This window comes from Coloeus monedula (genome assembly GCF_965178545.1).
Source record: "Coloeus monedula genome assembly, chromosome: 16".
Classification (NCBI taxonomy): Eukaryota; Metazoa; Chordata; class Aves; order Passeriformes; family Corvidae; genus Coloeus; species Coloeus monedula.
In genome coordinates this window covers 1737283-1756300 of record NC_138796.1, presented here as the reverse complement: position 1 = coordinate 1756300, position 19018 = coordinate 1737283, and the positions used below count along the sequence as shown (strand labels likewise).

General features: G+C 43.4%; 1 protein-coding gene across 2 annotated transcripts; it reads left to right on the top strand.

Moving 5' to 3' along the window:
* The first annotated feature begins 2118 nt into the window (after positions 1-2118).
* On the top strand, positions 2119-18888 carry GPRC5B (G protein-coupled receptor class C group 5 member B). Of its 2 annotated transcripts, none has more exons than XM_082292167.1 (4): positions 2119-2323; positions 8317-9326; positions 13864-13976; positions 15339-18888. In XM_082292167.1, the coding sequence occupies exons 2-4, from the start codon at positions 8321-8323 to the stop codon at positions 15381-15383; spliced, it is 1164 nt and encodes a 387-aa protein (XP_082148293.1). In that variant the 5' UTR covers positions 2119-2323; positions 8317-8320; the 3' UTR covers positions 15384-18888. The 2 variants fall into 2 exon arrangements, with proteins under 2 accessions (XP_082148293.1, XP_082148292.1); XM_082292166.1 differs by having other exon boundaries at positions 8313-9326.
* The last annotated feature ends 130 nt before the right edge of the window (positions 18889-19018 follow it).

Below are 19018 nucleotides of genomic sequence, written 5' to 3'. Positions count from 1 at the left end.
ACTGATCCACTAGTAATGGTTGAGAGGGTCATTATCTTCCCTGTTCTATCAGTACAAGGCAAATGGGGGAGGCGGTTTCCTTCAGGGAACCAGGGCTGTGTGAGAGACACAGGAAGAAGGGAACAATGCCCAAGATTTGCATTTGCTGAAGGGCTCAGTACATTGCTCCCTTGTGAGCCGGCCAAGACCGACAGCACATGAATCCTTGTGATTCATCCTTCCCCCTGGTCTACCTCTCTGTACCCAGCATGGCACAGAGAACTCTGTGTGTTTATTTATACACAAAAAGGTCTTTACTTGGTACTGCAGTATTTGGGTGCTTGGCTCAGGCTCCCAAGATGGAGCAGGGGTACAGACTGATCTGTTGAATCAGTATTTTCCACTTTTCTGCCAGACTGCTGGGTGACCTTGGGCAGTTTACAGCAACTTCACCTCTCACCACCTCAGTTTCTGTAAAATTATCCTGCTTAACTTTGAATGGAATGTAGCTGTCGACTGATGCAAGGGCAGGGTATATTGTTTACATGTGACTCAAAAAAAGCCAGTGCCTAAAACCTGAAATCAGCAAGATAGAGAAATTGAGAAATAAAAGAGCAGAAATGTGAAACGTTCCTCTGCCTCAGCTTTTCTCCCCCCGCTGCCCTGCATAAACATGGGCAACTACAGCCCAACCCCACCATCTGATTTACTCCATGTCAGCCATGCTGAGGAGTTCAGGTTACCCCCCAAGGCATCATAAACGACAGGTAAATAAGCCCACGCATGTTAGGAAGAGCCTCTTTAAAGGTTACACTTCTGCTGTGCTGAAGAATGCACGTTTCAGGGCAGATATTTCCCTTCGGAAGGCTCTGGATACGGAAACCTGGCAGGAAGGGCAGACGTTCAGGAAGGACACATTCCGGGCGCTCCCCGCTGCTGATGCCATGTCAGCTGTGCCTGCCCAGGCTGTCGTTAGTGGTTTAATGGAAGCATAACCCAGGGATGCAGGGGTGCATAACCCAGGGATGCAGGGGTGCATAAACCCAGGGATGCACAGCACGGCGAGGCTGCCGGTCATGGACGTGTCAGGCGATGCTCTCTAAGCGGCCGCAAAGGCTCATGAGTTTCTGCTGTTCATGAACATCACATGCAGAAGCTGCCTTTCCCTCCTACAAATAACTCCTCCTAGAGTTTGTAGGAAGCCCCGTCTAAGGGTTATGACTGTCTCAGAGTTAAACTGGGGAGAAGCTGAAAAGCAGGGCACCAGCTGCCCATTGGGAGGTGGAAGGCAGACACGGAGCAGTGCCCAGCACCGCCTTGGCAGGACCTCCTGCGCTTGGCAGGGGCTGATCCCGCCTGTGAAGCGTCACTTGCAGCGCACACAGGCTCCCAGCGTTTTCTCTTCCAAGTGCTTGTTTAGCTGTTGTCTCGGGCTGTGGCAAGTCGGAAGCTGCATCTGGAGAAGGTTTCAACGTATCCAGCCCCTTTCAAAAAAAAACCCCAAACCCCTGACCTCTGCAGACCCACACCTGGCCGTAGGTGTGTACATGCCCAGCCAGGGAGCGGGTTCCCAGCCCTTGCTCTCGCATTCGTTTGCGGAGACAGGAGCAGCCAGGCATGCCCGTCTGTGTGCCTTCTCCCGCGCCGTGTCCTGCCCTCGTGTCACCTGAGCACGTAGGGCTGCGGCCATGCGGGTGTCCCCCTGTGCAAGTCCGCGCTTACAGCGCAGATACGTGCCCGGCTGCACAGCAGCGCGCTGTGACAGGGGGCGGGGTGGGAGTGCGTGAGTGTGAGGATGTGGTAGTGTGCGTTTGAGGATGTGGTAGTGTGTGTTTGAGGATGTGGTAGTGTGTGTTTGAGGGTGAGTGTGAGTGTTTGAGGGTGAGTGTGAGTGTCAGTGTGCGCCCACCTCCTCGCCGTGCCCCTCTCCCCTGGGAGCCGGGCAGCTCCGCGCGGCCAGGGCGCCCCGGCGTTGTGGGGTGCGCTGTCCCTGTCCCCGGGGTACCCCGGCCCCGCCGAGCCGGCTCGAGCCGCGCCGAGGGAGCCCGTGCCGGGCCGAGCCGGGCAGTGCCGGGCCGAGCCGTGCCCGAGCGGGGCGGGGCGGTGGGAGGGGGCTGGCCGCGGGGCCGTAGCGCGGCGGAGCGGCGGGCGCAGAGCGCGGCGGACACCGCTCCGCTCCGCAGGGCGCGCACCGGGGCCGAGCGCTCCATGAGCCGCCGCGGGGGCGGCCGGCGCTGCGCTCGCTCCCCGCCGCGGAGCCGCCGCGCCGCCGGAGCCGGGATGTGACTTGCGGAGGGCTGGCGGACAGAGCTGCCCCGCCGCCCTCGGCCGCAGCAGACAGCGGGTGAGCCGGCGGCGGGCGGGGGGGACGGCGACCACGGGCCGGCTCCGGGGGTACCCCCGGAGTAGCGCTGAGGGCGAGGGGGACGTAGCGGAGCCGCTCACCGGGCTCTGCGTCCTGCGCTGCCCGCGGAATTAGCCCGGTGGCCGCCCGCAGACAACAGGCTGGATATAGGAATCCTGAGGGGGGGATTAGACGGGATATAGGGCAGGACGGGGGGGGGGGGGGGCTCGGAGCAGGGGCTGCGCTGCGGGGAGCGGGGCGGAAGGCTGGCGAGGAGGGCAGTAGAGTTCAGAGAGGATGGGGAAGAAGAGCGGGGACAGGCGGGGGAGAGAGGGACGGGAAAAAGAAGCCGAAGAGAGAAATGAGCGAAGGGACAAAAGAGAGGAGGCTGAAGCGGGATAGGTATGGTCCAGGAGGAGGAGGCTGCAGGCGGATTAAAGGGAGCCCGGAGCGGAGGCAGCCGCGCACCGGCCGCACGGAGGGGCCGCTTGGCCCCGCACCGCGTTCGTACGCGAGGTAGTTGTAGCCAAGCCCGGCACCTCATCGCATTCCCCAGCGGGAGCTCAAGGGCAGTGGCAGGGAAGAGGCCGAGAGGAAAGAGCCTTTTGTTGGCCCCTGGCCGCCGCGGTCGGTCCCGGGGCTGGCGGGAGCCCTGGCTGGGTGCGGGTGCGCAGCAGTTTTCTCTCTAGTTAATTAAAAGCCCTGTCTCTGCGTTACCTCTCCGCAAAGCCACGCAGAGAGAGGATTTAGCACTTATGTGAACCCTTTGTTTACACCTGCCCTAATGTTTATCCCAAGGCTAACAGGATTTCCTGCGTGCTGAACCCAAACACCCAGTTTGGTGATCAGCGCTAGTACCGAGTAGCTGTTTATCGGGGATACCCTTGCCGCTTACCAGCAGGGAATATCAGGGCTGAGGTGTTGTCTCGCTACATCAGGAGGAATCAGGTGACAGAACCCATCTGCTAGAAGGCTATGACACGAATAGGAACAATCTGAGAATAGCAAAGAAAATAAAAACGTTGATTACTGTTATTGATTGCTGTCGGTTGTGAATTCAACACCAGGCACTATGGTCAGAAGTATCTAGGCACACGTGATGCACAGATTCTGACCAAAGGGAATTGAGCTCCTAGAAAATTAGAAAGATAATTTCATAGGATATTCAGCATCACAAAGTATTTCTAAATGAAAGCAATACTTTTTCTACATGTCCTTTTTGGAGTGGAGTCTTGCCTTCTGTAACCATGAGGCTGCAACAGAGCATGATGTGTATCTAATGCAGGGGCTGTCAAAATCACTGCTGTATTTTTGCCTACAAAGCACAATTGCACTATTAATTGTTATTCTGGAAATACACACATCTCTTGAGTAGTCTGATCTCAACTTGGCTGTTGCTGCTCTGTTATCAGTCCTGGAGCTCATTCTTCAGATCTGATCAAAAGCAGCTGGCAGAGATCCTCTGTTGTGATTAATTCCTCACTCACTAGCATCTCTCCGCAACACTTTGTGGTGGGGGCGGTTTGCTTTTGGAAATTGCACAGTGAACCATCCTTCTGCCTGTGTGGCAGAGCAGGTTACTATTTGTGCTACTATTGCTTATATTTACTAGATTGTTTTTCTTCTCTGTGATTGGATGTGTCTCCCTTTGTCAGTTGACTAACATTGGGACTCCAGGTACAGGAGCAGATAATGCATCTAACCATGAATAGCCTAGCCTTAAATCTTTGCACGATTACAGATTTATTCTGTATAAATATTCTGTAGCAGCATGCAGCAGTGTCTTTTTGATCCTTTTGCAAGCTTTGGTGAGAAGACTCTAGCTACAGAAAGCCTCACTGATTTTTAACCGTGACAACTTTTTGATGACAACTGTGAGATTTTCTGTTTCTGTTTAATTGCTTGTAATTGTAGTTTGTACCCGCTGGGGTAGCTTTGTGTCTGCAATTTCTGTAGTGAGTCTATGCCAGATAATGTAATGAAGAGGACCTCACTCTGTAGAAAATAGTGGAGTTATTAAAGCTGCCACTGAGAGCAGATTTTGAGCCAAAAATTGAGTACTGGATTTGAAGCTGTCCTGCTAACTGTTTGCTGCTTTTGCCTAAAATGTGTAAGGCTTATTGATTAGAATATTGATTGTAAGTGTTCCTGATTGCTCTGGTTTCAGGTATGTTGCCTTAATGGCTTTACTGAAATAAAATTTTGGAGAGGAATCTGGGGGGGGAAAAAAAAAAAATCTCAAGTTGCTTTCCTTCCCTGTGAAGAGTTCATTCGAGTATGCGGGGGATGTGTGGGTACCACTGGCTGTATCTGTGCTGGAACGTTTCCGTGGCATTCCTGTGTTACTGTAGCTCTCTGGCATGAGAAGTGAAGTGCCAGCCGAATAGAGCGCTATTGTTACTGCCGTGAGGTTGCATAACTTTGGCAAGAGCTAATCTAGACATAAAGAGGTAAAAATACTCTTCCTCTACAGTTACTGATTTAGGTAACAACCAGCAGGAATGTGCAGAAAAATTTTACTACAAAGTCTCAAGAGATACGGAACTCTGCCACCCCACCCACTGCACATGCTTGAGGAAAATGCTATTTTAATAAAACCCGCATATTGATGTATTTATTTTTTTTCAAAAACAACTTTTCTGGCAAAAAAACCCCTCTCAGTTTTCCCTTAAAATGATTGAATCTGTGGTTTTAGCTAAAGTTGTGGTATTCCCTTGCCAGACTTGTGTGTTGTAATGCAGTGTTTTCCCTTGTTCTTACAACTTTCTGTTCAGTGCTGAGTACCAGCCCTAGAAAGAGGATTTTTTTTGGCTGGTAATGTCTCAGGGGGTAGATTATTAATATTGCCCGTGTTTACCAAGTCAGGCAGAAATTGCCAGTAAACAGGCTGGAAACAGACTGCTTTATTGACAGCAGTTAGGAGGAAAAGACTCCTCCTTTGGAGACTTGGAGCCCTGCTTGCCAGCTGTGGTCTGGGCAGGATCTAGTGTTTAGTGAGACTCACTGACATTGGGTAGGAAGTTATTTCACACCAGGAATGCCTGTCAGCAATCCTAGAGATTTCTTGGTCACTATTGTGGCTGTCTAGGACCTTTCTAAGAGGACCACTGGTTATCACAGCTTTCCCCAAAGTAGGAAGTAACTTGGGAAAATTCCTCCGGAGTTGAACACCTCTATATTTCAGAATACATCTTTTGAATTCTGAATATATTTTGTCACAGCTTAATTCCCCCTTTCCAAAACTAACCACTTCTTCATGGAGCGGGAAATACTCAAATTCATTAACCCTCCCTTCCCCCTCCCAAACACTTCCAAATAGGAAGAGGAAACAAATGATGGCCTGACAATATGACTGCTTACCCATGCAGCACAATCTCCATGGAAACAGACTGTCCTAGAATAGCTCAATCACATGAGGGTTACATGACATGAATAAAGTAATGAAAAAACTGGAAAATATCTTAGAACTGGGGATACTCACACTTAATTCATTATCCCCCAGGTCTTTGGAGAGTAGCTAATAAACAAAGCTAGTATTGAAAGCAATTTAGTCCATGCTTCTCATAATGTGTAAGTGATGGGATAGTGGAAAATTAGCATGACCCTCATTAAGGGCTGTTTATTGTTTCTAGTTTGGGTGACATTTAGAATGAATTTTTAGTCATTTTCCACATGACCTCCTACTTCTTGAAGTGGTACCTCTGGTTTGGAGCATTGCCTTAGTAGGTCCCAGAGGATTTCCTCCCTCTGTGTCAGCAGGCACTGACCACTTCACACTTTTTAGGATGTTTCAAGCACACTAAAGAGGAAATTCACTAGTTGCAATAGGAATTGCCTGTGCATAAAAGGAATTGGAGAACTATTTTCAGAATGTTTCCTTCTAGTTAATTATGTACTCAAAGGGCAAGGAGATTTATTGAGCGTAACCATATTCAATACAAAAATGAATATATTATACTGATGATTAGTTTTCTGCCTGTAAAGTCAGTGGTTTTAACATGGGTGTTGCGACAGAGTCATTGAAGAATCTGTTACACAGATCAGGTACAAACAAGTGTATATCCTACCAATTCACCATAAAGCAAATTACAGATAGATAGAAAAAACAGATCATTTGCCCTTAGCAGGTCATTGCATCGTTAGAACATTACAGCCCTTCCAAAAATGCAAAGACTACTTTCTGTGGGCTGGCAGAGATCGCCCACTACCCATTTCCTGTTTGTCCAAGCCCAGATCACACCATTTGTTGCAGCTTCCACTTCTGAGATGAAGGTTTGTAACAGGATGTTTTGTATCCTGTGTGAGCGAAGGCCATAGAGTCACTACATGTTTATATTGGCACATTTGCTGTCTTGGTGCCCCTAATAGGGAACATCAGAACCTCCCTTATCTGTCTCCTGATAGAGGCCAAAATGGTCATTGGTCATTACACAGTGAAACATTAGTTTGAAGATTCAGATCCTCAAGATTTAACTTTGGTCATTACAGGACTGTAATGCACAGGAAAATCCATCGTTCTCAGCTCTAAGAGACTCAGTTCAGTTTCAGACAGCCTGTGTAAATTGGTTTTGTGCTGGTTATGACCGATCGTGCTCAATGCAACATTGCACTGCTCCTTTAAATTGTTTTCAACTCTCATTGAAGTTTTCCAAGTTTTCATTAAAAGCAGTTCTAATCTACGAAATCTCTTTGGACAGGTAACCATTTAGGGCTGTTGTATGACTTAAAAAAGAGCTACTGATAGTTTCTCTGCTTTTCACTTTGCATCCTAAACGTGTCCCATGAGCCTGTGACTCACATTGACTGACGTTACTGCCTGCTTACATGGTGCTTTCCTTCCTCCTGGTCATAGAGCACAAGTGGGAGTCTGCAACGTTCCTCACATCAATGAGGACAATCCTGCTGGAACCTGCAGCACTAACTGCTAGTGAAGGTTAACAGAGTCAGGTTTCATATCTGTTCCACACAGTGTTTACTGCAGACTGCCCTTACAGGGAGCCTATGGCCGAGGCAGACTGGGAGTTAAAGGTTACATTTTTTAACAATCTCCTTTGCTCTGCTTTGCTTAATAAAAGCAAATGCCATACCATGTATTTGTAAAACACCTAACCCATGTTCTTCCTAAAACTAAGTTGGCATTTGTCTGGGCTTTTGGTCCTGATGGTCGAGTGGGGTGTGTACCTGGAGAATTTACCATTGTCCGCTCTCTGGATCCAGGAAGGCGGTGCTCTGGTTGTTGTTATTGGCTTTGGACTTGCTAGGAAGCACAATGAGGCATTCATTTTTGATTAGATGATTGATGACACTGCATCTGAGCACCACTGTCACAGAGTATGGGATTTTTCTAGGCTACCATTCCCATTTCCAAATGCAATCTAAAATCTGGACTTTGGAAGAGGATGAAAGAAGTGAATATGATAACTGCCTATTGATCGAGCATGAAAACAAGATTTTTTTTGTTTTTAAGGAAGTACAATGTTTATTTTCCTTGGGTTGTTTTATCCTTTAAAAAGAGATAATTTAAAAAGTGGTTTTGACTCTGCCTTTGTTCCAGTAAAAGGAGCAAGGCTGTGGGACAGTCTCATTGTGATACAGCTTACACTTGCATCAGGCCCAGTGCAACTTACACACACTTTAAACACCTTGGTTTGAATGTAGTATTAAACAGGTAGTAATTATCTAAGCATTGTAGATAATGTAATATTTGCAACAGGATACATAATTTTTTCTGGCTGTGTTTTAGGCCATTTGCAGGGGCAGAGTTTGGAAATGTTGTTTTCAATCTGTGCAAACAGAGCAATGAGTCATTTTGCATTCTGAGTACAACATGCAGCTTTTGGGAGGGCAGCGAAGGGGGCTGGGGGGAGGATGTGCCAGCTGCAAATCCAGTGCAAAACTGTAAACATGGGCTACTGAAACAAGCTGGGCTTCAGTGGCTGTGAAATCCTCCAAACTGAGCTCTAGCTAAACAAATATTTTGTTGTCTCAGACAGAAAAATGAAAACCTACCCAGCCATTGGTTTCTTCCTCCTCTTTGTGATCAGCTATGGCTCTTCAGAAAACTCCAGCACTCCTCGAGGGTGTGGACTGGATCTTCTCCCTCAGTATGTGTACCTGTGTGACCTGGATGCCATTTGGGGGATCGTTTTGGAGGCGGTCGCAGGGGCAGGTGTGCTGACCACATTACTGCTGATGCTGATTTTGCTGGTGAGGCTGCCCTTCATCAAGGACAAAGAGAAGAAGAGCCCCCTGGGAATGCACTTCCTCTTTCTCTTTGGGACTCTGGGACTGTTTGGGCTGACCTTTGCTTTCATCATACAGGAAGATGAAATGGTGTGCTCTACCCGAAGGTTTCTGTGGGGAGTTATCTTTGCCTTGTGCTTCTCGTGCTTGCTAGCCCAAGCCTGGAGACTTCGCAGACTCGTTCGCCATGGGAAGAGCCCATCTGGCTGGCATCTGGCTGGGGTGGCCATCTGCCTGATGCTAGTGCAGGTCATCATCGCAACCGAGTGGTTGATCCTGACCATTGTCAGAGATAACAAGCTGGCCTGCAGCTACGAACCGATGGATTTTGCGATGGCTTCGATTTACGTTATGTTCCTGATGGTATTTACCATGGGATTTTCTTTTTTCACTCTCTGTGGGAAGTTTAAGAAGTGGAAGAAGAACGGAGTATGCCTCATTATAACCCTTTTTTGTTCCATTCTGATCTGGGTAGCCTGGATGACTATGTACCTCTTCGGCAATGCTGAGCTACAGAGAAGAGACAAATGGAGTGATCCCACTCTGGCTATTGCACTGGTGTCCAGTGGCTGGGTGTTTGTTATTTTTCACGCCATCCCAGAGGTCCACTGTACCATCCTTCCATCACAGCAGGAAAACACACCCAATTATTTTGATACTTCACAGCCAAGGATGCGTGAAACCGCTTTTGAGGAAGATATACAGCTTCCTCGGAGCTACATGGAAAATAAAGCCTTTTCAATGGATGAACATAATGCAGGTAAGAATTGGCTATAAAGGACTATATATTTCTGTAGTGTCAAGAAAACTCTCTGTATGAGACATTTTTCAGGTGTTGAAAATAAGGGTCATGAGAAATGCAATAATTTGCACACTACACATTGTTCCCTTTTACAGTTTTCACTAAGATATCACCTAGTGAGGGAGAAAAATGAAAAAAAATGCAGAAAATACATTGTTAGGTTAAAATGATTCTTCTGCACGTTGTTTTTTCTTTGAAAAACTAAACAATTTCAAATGCTAAGCCAACACCAAAAGAATAAAAAGAATCACTGTGGAAAAAAATAACATCTGTTTTAAATAATTTAAATGACATTTTTTGTAATTAGCAGTTATCAGCATTTAATACAAAATATTTTCCCAAAACCTCAGAAAAAAAATTAAGTGGTCTGTGTTACAAAATGCTCAGCCACTTGAGCAACAAAATAATTATTATTAATTATATTTCCATTAAAATGGATTTAGTGCCACTTTGTGTCCCTGTGGGGGAAGAAATGCCAAGTGGCTTATAGACAGTTCAAAGACAGCCTTTGTTCTGAGGGCTTGAGCATCTGAGGTTTCACAGAGGTTTCAAGGTAATTTGCCTCCCTTGTCATAGAACGATGTGTGATGACACATCATTAAAATTTGCAGTGGAAATGTTTCTGAGTGATTGCTGAAAGGACCAGCAACAACTGGGTGCTTCAGAGATCCAAGCCACTGGTGAACGTTTGACCCATGTCAGAAATCCCAGCGATGTCTCTGTGACCAGCACTGGGAAGCAGGAGCCCCATGGTGCTCTTAGGGGGGTTGTGGTCTGGTGCTGCTCCACACCTGGATAAAGGATTTTGTTACAAGTCACACTGATTTTTATTCACTCTAATTGAGAAGAATACTGGCTTGGTATCCCAGGCAGAAGTTGCCACATTGCTCTGGCAGCCCCTGAAAGAAGGCTTAGGGCACGTGGTCCAGGCACTTCACCTTCCTATTCATCTTTATGTGTCTTTGATTTCCTTGGGGTTTGATGTTTCCTCTGAGTGTAGACCAGACATGGAGGAGAATAGCACTTTTGTTTGGCACAGTGTCAGGTCAGGAAGACATTTTTTCCTCTAAGTTTTTTAGGAGGAACTTTAAAGGTCTCCTTCTAGTAGGGAAGTTTGTTCTGTGAGTAGTTACCGTAAGGGCAGTGGTAAAACAAAAAAATCCCAAGAATAAGAGAATGGTTGTTATTCCTAATGTTCCAGAGCAAGAGGCAGTTGCACTATGGACTGTTAAAAGCACTCTTTTTTTTTTTTTCTGTGGTGGTTTTTTTCTTACTGTCCTCCATCTCCCATTAAATTAATTTTGTAGTAAAGTAACTGCAGTGGCTTCAGTGAAGCTATTTCTGGCTAAGGCAGATCTAAGAACAAAATTGGATCTTTCACTCTGTATCCTTCCCATTCATGGATGCATTTTAAAAAAAAAGAACTGGAAGCTCCTTTTTTATCTAATCATTCAGTAATTAAGTTTTTTTGTGACATGGATAGATGTATGATAACTATAAAACCATTCTACTGTCTATTATAGTGCAATTTATTTTCTGTTTTAATCTATCTGAATTATAGTACAACACAAAATAGATTTCCTTATCTGATGCCCTTATTAATGTATACCATAATAAATGCCTGTCATTCCTACTCCCATGGCATATAGGAATTTTTAATACATCAAAACAGATTAAATATTCCTTTGCAGCAGTTCTCTAAGGACTGGCTTGGGACAGCAGGGTTTGGAGACAAAACTTAGTAGTATGGTAGAGACTTAAAGTAAATACAGGCAATAATATCCAAGTGGCTAAGTCAGATCCCCGTGCTGATGGTTCAGTGGCAAAGCACCTGGAGTCTGTTTGCAATTGGCTCTGCAGGTATGTAGAAAATGTTCTCTTCTTTCATCCATTTAATTAGCCTCAATCTGAGAATTCATCATTAAGAGTTTAGAAATTAATGGAAGGGTACTTTCTTCAATTTTTATTCATACTTAAGAATGATGTTTAAGAATGGATGACCTACTAGTTGTAAAGTTTTGGAAGACATCATAAACAGAAAACACCTCTTAGTTCCCTGACTAATACTTGTTTCAGTAAATAGTTAGCTTTAAACAGAAAACATGCCTGGACAAACATATTTTCCATCAATTCTTGTTATTTCCACTAATACTTGTATAAAACAATTTCATAACTTTGCTCTTTTTAAAGATTTTAAGCAGCATTTTAAGGATCTGAACAGCCTTCAGGTTCAAACAAGCATATGTCCTCCTAGATACCTCCTTTCTTAGCAAAAATGTAGCTTCAAGTTATGCATTGCAACAAGAGCTGCTCTGTTCCAGGAACAACATTAACCATTAATAAAGCAAACCTATTTTAAAGTCAGTAATTTAAACACCATTTAAACAGCATACTAATCTGGGATTTTAATATTCATATGATAGGTTGAAATATCTCTTTAAAAGAGTTATTTTCATAGGTGTGCCATTTAAAATTAAAGTATTTAGAAAGCCTGGACAAAGAGCAGTTGACTGAGTTCTCAGTGCTCTCTGGAAGTGCAGTGCACACTAGCAGGGCAACCTCTGTAGGCAGAGAGAATTTGCCTTAAACAAGAGAAATCTGGATGTGCAATGTAGGATCCTACAGCTGTCAGGAAACCCAAGCCCAAGCAGCTCTCATTAAATTTCAGATATCATTAAATTTCATTTAATAACTTCTGGTACCACCAGTCACCATCACAGCCATTGCCTATAAGCAAAGTGAACGAAATGTAAAATGCGTTAAAAAGAGGCTTTGACACAGTTGCTCAAATATTCTCAGTACTGCTTGGTTTTTACCTATACATACCCTATGCAAGGGATTGTATGTAATAGTAATGTAAAAAGTGCACAGAAAAATGGTAAAACGGGTGTGAGAAAAAAATCCCAAATGAGTATTTTGTCTACAAGCTTTATCACAGAGTCTCAAAAAAATGTAGACTGTTTGCAATTATAGGCAAAGAAAATTTAGCAACATGAAAGTGAATTTCCTGGCTCTTTAAGGTAACTTTGAAACGACTGTGGATATTTTGTGTAAATATTCTGTATAAATATGTAAATATTTCAATTTTTTTTTCTTGGTGTGTACTAGCAAATACCAGTGCAATCATGTCTGTTTATCACACAAGAAGTAGTCAAATAGCAAACAAAGAAAAGTTCCTGACCTTGAGATGGTTAAATATCTAATAAAAAATACTTAGTTCCAGTTTAGGCATTTTTGTAATTTTTTCTCCCAGTGTTCTGCAAAAATATGTAATTCTAAAATGCAGAGTAAGTGAGGGTCTGTATGTATCTGAAGTCAACAGCTGAGCATTTGCAGGGTGGAATTTCTAAATTTCCATGGTAAATCAATATTGTTCTTGGTGCACAACTCCCAAAGAGAGGAGCAGCAGTGGATAGAGGACAGCATATGGCAGTAGGATCCATTTAAATCTTCTACACAGAGCAGAGCAACTACATTGGAGAGAAATCCTGGCTTCATTAAAGCCTGTGCTGAAATTCTCATAAACTTCAGCTCATTCACGACTTCAGCCAGAGTCTCTAGAATTCTAATTTGAATTAAATCTAAGAGAAATTCTTGCCCCAGGTGCCTGAACTGGGCATGTTTCTGTTTAGCAGCTGACAGATGAGTATTGCCCGTTGTGACCACGCACGTCATGTGGATAAATGAGCTCTGTTCCCTGGCCACGTCTGAGTTCAGTGAAGCCATTATTTACCCTCGAAATTAAAGAGGGAGTTTGTATGTGCCAGTCCCCAGACTGGTTTAGAGAGAGCAGCATATCCCTCACTATTCATATCTCTCAGTCAGAATTTACGTCTCGAACCGAAACTTGTGCTAAAATTAATGGGGAGACCAATTTATCCCTGGTACAAACAGTCAAAAGGACAATCAGTATCTCCTCTCTTGCTTCAGCCATTTGCCATGTTTAAGCTATTGGAAAGCAATATTTACTCCATCTTTCTAGTTTCTCAGAGTAAGTATAATCTGAAACATCTGGAAAATCCTTATGTGCTAGTCATGCTGCAGTAATGCTCAGGGGGTTGTGAGCATTGCTTACTGGCTTGAGCAAGGCTTTGGATCCCTGTCCACTGAGTTTGATAGAAAGCAAAATGTAATGCATTTTATTTAACCCCACAGTATCCAGCCCAACACAGGGAACACTGTGCGAAACGCATTGTGCAAGATCCATCACAGGTTCAGTGACTGAAGACATGGAGCTCCCACTCCAATGAGCTTAAGCAAGCTTCAAAAATTTGGTTCCATTAAATTTTTTCCCCTCCACAGCAAACAGTTCATTTAATGTAAATCTGATTCTTCTGCGATCCGTTCCCAACGTGTAAGAGAAACAGCTGTTCAAAAGCAACGTGGAAGTTAAAATCAGTGGCAAAGTTCCCAATAACCAAACTGGAAGGAAGATACTCTGTGATTGCACAGCTTTAATTGTGTTCTAAGAGCAATCTCTCTTTTCCAAACACAGCGCTAAGAACAGCAGGATTTCGAAACGGCAGTTTGGGAAGCCGGCCTAGTGCTCCTTTTAGAAGCAATGTTTATCAGCCAACTGAGATGGCAGTTGTGCTAAATGGTGGGACTGTAAGTATCAAAATGTGATGATTTAAGAAATCTTTGAAATGCACTGATATATACAACCACTACTAATTGAGAAACCTGCTTTCGCTTATTCACAGCAGGGGGAAAGCTATAAATGAAAATTTAAGGCAGCAAGCATGCATGTAATGCTTCCCTTCCTTCTAGAAAATATGTAATTAACAAGTATTTTGCATTTGTTTACTTGGCTATTCACATTTTGCAGTGCAGCTTCAGTGAACCAAGTTTTTTTGTGAGACAACATATTCAATGGCCCTTTCAAATTAATTTTGTGTTAAGGTATTTAACATAACTATTAAGTGACACCTTTTACAACTTGGGTTTTTTCAAGATGATGTGAGTCACACAGATGTTTTTAGGCAGTATATTACTTGAAATAATTGTTGCAGATAATGGTGGTGTCTCACATATCTTCCATTTTCTTGTAAAATACATGTAATTCTTTGTAACTTACAGATTTGTACATCTGTTGAAAAGGGATTCATAAAAGAAGAATATAGAATATTTTAATGTTAATAGCACTGATTTTTGTTCCTTAGAGAATAGTTTGGCACGTTATTCTTTGATAGACCTGTATTTTGGCAGCCTGGTTGTTGTAAGATTGGTTTAGTGATGCCAAACGGACTTTACAAATGTTTTTCACGTGATGTCTTGCTTTCACTTAAGACATTTCATATGGCAGGCATACTGTTAAAAAAGAAGAATTTTCATCCCCACATTTTCCATGCATATCTACATGCTTCTTAAAAATCTACTCATGAGCCAGTTTATACTCATGTGAGTTGGGTTTTCTTTCTTTTGAATCATGAGCTGATTCCATAACTCAACCTCTACATTTAAAACCAAATAACATGAACTGATTGCAGGTCTGGTTTTGTTTTTAAATAAGTAAAGTTTTGGCTGATTTTAGTGAACAAGAGGGACTAGATACAAGCATTCTCCTGTGTGGGTAAGACTGTGTGAAACATGTCAACTTGAGTAAAATGAAAAGGCTTGGCTTTGCTGTCAGTAATGGATTGCATTGTTCTGATGTTTGGATTCATCTCTGCCTGTTTTCTGATACCAGAATGTGCAGCTCAGAGAGAAGGCAGTTAAAGGACGAGAAGCTTGAGAATTTGGGTTTTTTGTTTGTTTTGCTTTGTTCTGAGTTGGATACAAAGCTCATGTTTATATATAGCCATGGTTTTACAGAGAGATAAATGCACTGTATGGTGGAAGATGAGTTTCTTTGTATCACTTTGCTCTAGAACTACCATCTGGAAAGCTGTCATGTACGTGTAGCATGATAATACTGATTTTTGAACAGTCTAGATCTCTCAGTTATGGGTTTATTATCCTTATTTCCAGATACCAACTGCTCCGCCAAGTTACACTGGACGACACCTCTGGTGAAAGGCTATAGGCTGTAGAAAATAAGAATCCTTGTTGCAGATGTTGTTCCCTGGCAGTGTGTCTTTGAGGGAAGGAATCCATAACAGTACCAGAACAAAGCAACAAAACATCCAGGATCTTTCGAAATCCTACAGAGGATTTTGCCTAAATGTGAACACCATTGAACTGAGAATTGCTAAAACAAAATTGTAACACTGAAGCTGAATCTAATTTAAAACAGAAGTAGGCACACCTTAAATTGGAAGAGGGGATGTTGTATTTTGAAGTGTAAGATATTCTCTTGTCTGTAACTTGTGTGCCAGGCAAGCCTGGTTTTGGTGGTTGCCAGTTGCCTGCAAAATACCCTCCTCTCACCTAAACTTAATTCATGTTGCCACAAGAGATTGCCACTACAGTGTGAAAACACGCAGGGTTTCTTTCCATTTTTCTCCTTTTCCTGTCATTTCAAACGCCACGAGAAGTCCCTTGTTTGCTCCTCCCCAGCTGTACTGTGCAGTCACGCAGCATCGCGTGCAGCCAGACATCGTCCCTGCGGCACCTCAGTCCCCGTGGCGCTCTAGGCTGATTCTCTGCTCTTCAAAAGCTGGCCTAGGAGGGGCAAGTCTGGAGGGATGAAAGGTCTGTGCATGTTATGGAGCTTCTCGGGGCACCGAGGACGAGCAGAGGTCCAGCACAGGCCGCTCTCCTCGGCCCCATGGGATGGCTGCCCTGGTGTCCAGCCCAGCCCCAGGTGTGGGCCAAGAGCCGCGCGCTCCCACGGCCGTTCTTGGAGGGATGAATTCTTGCCAAGCCATGGTTGGGACAGGCTGTGGCTGGTGCTGGCAGCAGCAGGAGGTGCTGGTGGTGCTGGTGGAGGGCAGGAGGCCGCTCCTGAGCCCCCTGGGCTGAGGGTCAGGCAGGAGCTGGGGCAGCTGAGGAGCGCTGAGCCCGTGGGCGACGCGCGGCAGCGGAGCGGGTGGGACCCCCTGAGCCCCTGCTCCTACAGTCCAGTCCCCTCGGCTGCAGTTGTTTGTGCATTTAAATGTGGTTGTGCATTTTAGTGCCTAGAGAGTAGAATCTCTGTGCTGGAGGTGGTTTGTTGTTGTTTTTGTTTATTTAAGGTGGTTTCTTCCCTACTCCTCCCCTGCCCATCCATTTTCTTGGGTTGATATAAGGCAGACTTTTCAAAGCTTTTTATCTTTGTTTTCTCCAGGTTATTTAAAAGGTTCCCATTGCCCATTTGTTGTGCCATGGTTTTTCATTATGTTCAAGCAATCATTCCTTTCTTTAACATTTAATGCATATCGGACATTGAAAACATCACTGTATCCTCACTGTTTGGCCAATGTTAATCTTAGCTTTCGTCAATACTAAAAGCTAATTGTTTTTACTTGAAGGCATAGGAAACATATAACAATTAAACTTTGCATATGCTGTAATAAAAATATATATTTTCAACCTAAAAAAAAAAAAATAAAATATACAAATAACCGAATAGCTTAGTAGCTTCACAGAAAGAAGTTACTTGCTGTATACTGCAAAAGAAAGACAAGCTTTTTATTTTTCAAGAGTCTTCCTGATTCCTCATGTACCTCCATTTCTACTGAATTAGGAACCTAGTCCTGCAGACTTGTACTCCCACGAGTAGTCCCGGCGACAGCAGTAGGTCTACGTGCAGGTACAGAGGCTGCAAGACCAGTCCCTAAGTGTTGCACACAGATATAATGTATATATATATGGAAAAATATATATTGCCATTGTTGCCATGATCATCTTATGGGGTTTTATTTCAAAGCCCTTCTCCTCCAGAAGCAATGTTTTTCTGTCATGCATGAGTGAAGGAGTATGTCAGCTCCCCCCTGCCCTCCCCTCCTCGAGGCAAAGGAAGCATGTGCTTGTTTTAGGGATCCTTTCTTTCATTTTGTATGCAACTACATGGCCTTAGTAACCAAGTAGGGTAGGGGTGGATATTGCATGCTATCCAGTGACTTAGAAATACATTTTGCTTGTTATGAGCAGAGCTTTGATCAAATAAGAGAATATTTAAGATAATGATAGCTACCCAGAAGACATGTAATTTGGAACAATAAAAAAAACTTACCATCACTTGCCTGCAGAATTTTGCTTTTAAAAACCAGTTTAAAAAATCCCTCATAAAATTCTTATAGTAAAAACATGTAAGATGACCATGGCATAAATGGTAGGACAGTTTTCTTTTAAAAAGTTTATCATGCTACAACCAAGACTTATGAATTATAATACACATTTTACAGACCTTTGACAAAATCTGTACAAGAAATAGTTATCTTAAGAAACTTTCTTTTTCTTTTTCTAGATGTGACTGAATTAATAAATAGAGTTCCCAATCCTGCTTCTGATGAACTTGTTTGTAATTTCGGGGCTTAGGCAAAGATATGGCAGATCCTACAAACTGCTATTCACATGACCAGTCTCACTGTGTTAGTCATGTGGACCAGTCACAAAATTAAAAATTAGCAGGATTGGGTTTAATGTGTGGTGGTGAAAGTGTGGAAATAGATTAGGAGGGTCTTTATTTCCCAACTTTATACAACTAGTAATGAGCAACTTTTTTTTTGTAAGTCACTAGTCTGTGATGTAAAATGCCCCAAAATAAAACTGTCATTGAAGAAAGGCACCTTTATGTTAACTTATATTTTTGTTACAGTATTTACTTTTGCCTTTTTTGAAAGTTTTCTAGAATGTAGAGCATCTGTGAACAACATAATAAGTAAGTAAGCACAAGCCTTTCACAGTTCTCCTAATTATAATTAGCTTTTATACTATAAAAGCTACTATGTTGGCCCTTGGTGGTTATGTGCTCATGGTGTTTCCATGCAGAAAAATGAAATCACAAAGCATTTGACAAAACTATTACCAAAACAAGATTTATAATGACTGGCTTTTGATCAATGGCAGGAAAAGAGTTCAAAGTCATACAGATCCTGTCCTGCTTTCAGATGGGTTGAGGGTGTTTGACACTTGCCAGGAAATATGTAGCATCTTCAGAAGAGCACTCTCAATCCATCCAGTTGTTTCTAGAAACAAGGTACATGAAATACTGTAGAAGTAGCTGTTTCTGCTTTTAGTCTAAACAGGCATCTTGGTTGGCTTTGTTTGAGCTCGATGCCTTGGGTCTAACCAAAGGCCATACAAAAGGGAGCATTGTAGCTTTTATAATAAAACAATTGGACTATTCTACCAACTTACAGGATTACAAAGCAGGTGCTTTTTATTAATTGATGAGAGCTAAAGCTCATTTTTGATAGATAATATATATTTATTAAATGTATTAACGTGTGTTTTATAACGTACCCTTTTTCCCGCTGACTGTTGCATACTGGTATCTTATTAAGTACATCTTTAAAGGATTTTCAAGACAATCAATGTGTACCATGATGACTGTACATAAGTATACAAAACTACAAAGGTTGTAAAGCATGGGCAAATGTTTTATTTTCAAAATGCTGTTCTTAACGAGAATAAAGGCTTTACTATTTACTTACAATGTTTGTGTCCACTTGGTTTTAAAATCCACCCAAAAATTTTCCATTGCAGTGAGCAGTGCTACAGACAGAATTGTCCCTTGGTACAGTTCCTCAATACAAGCAAAGTTAAACTGAAGGAAAGGACTCCTA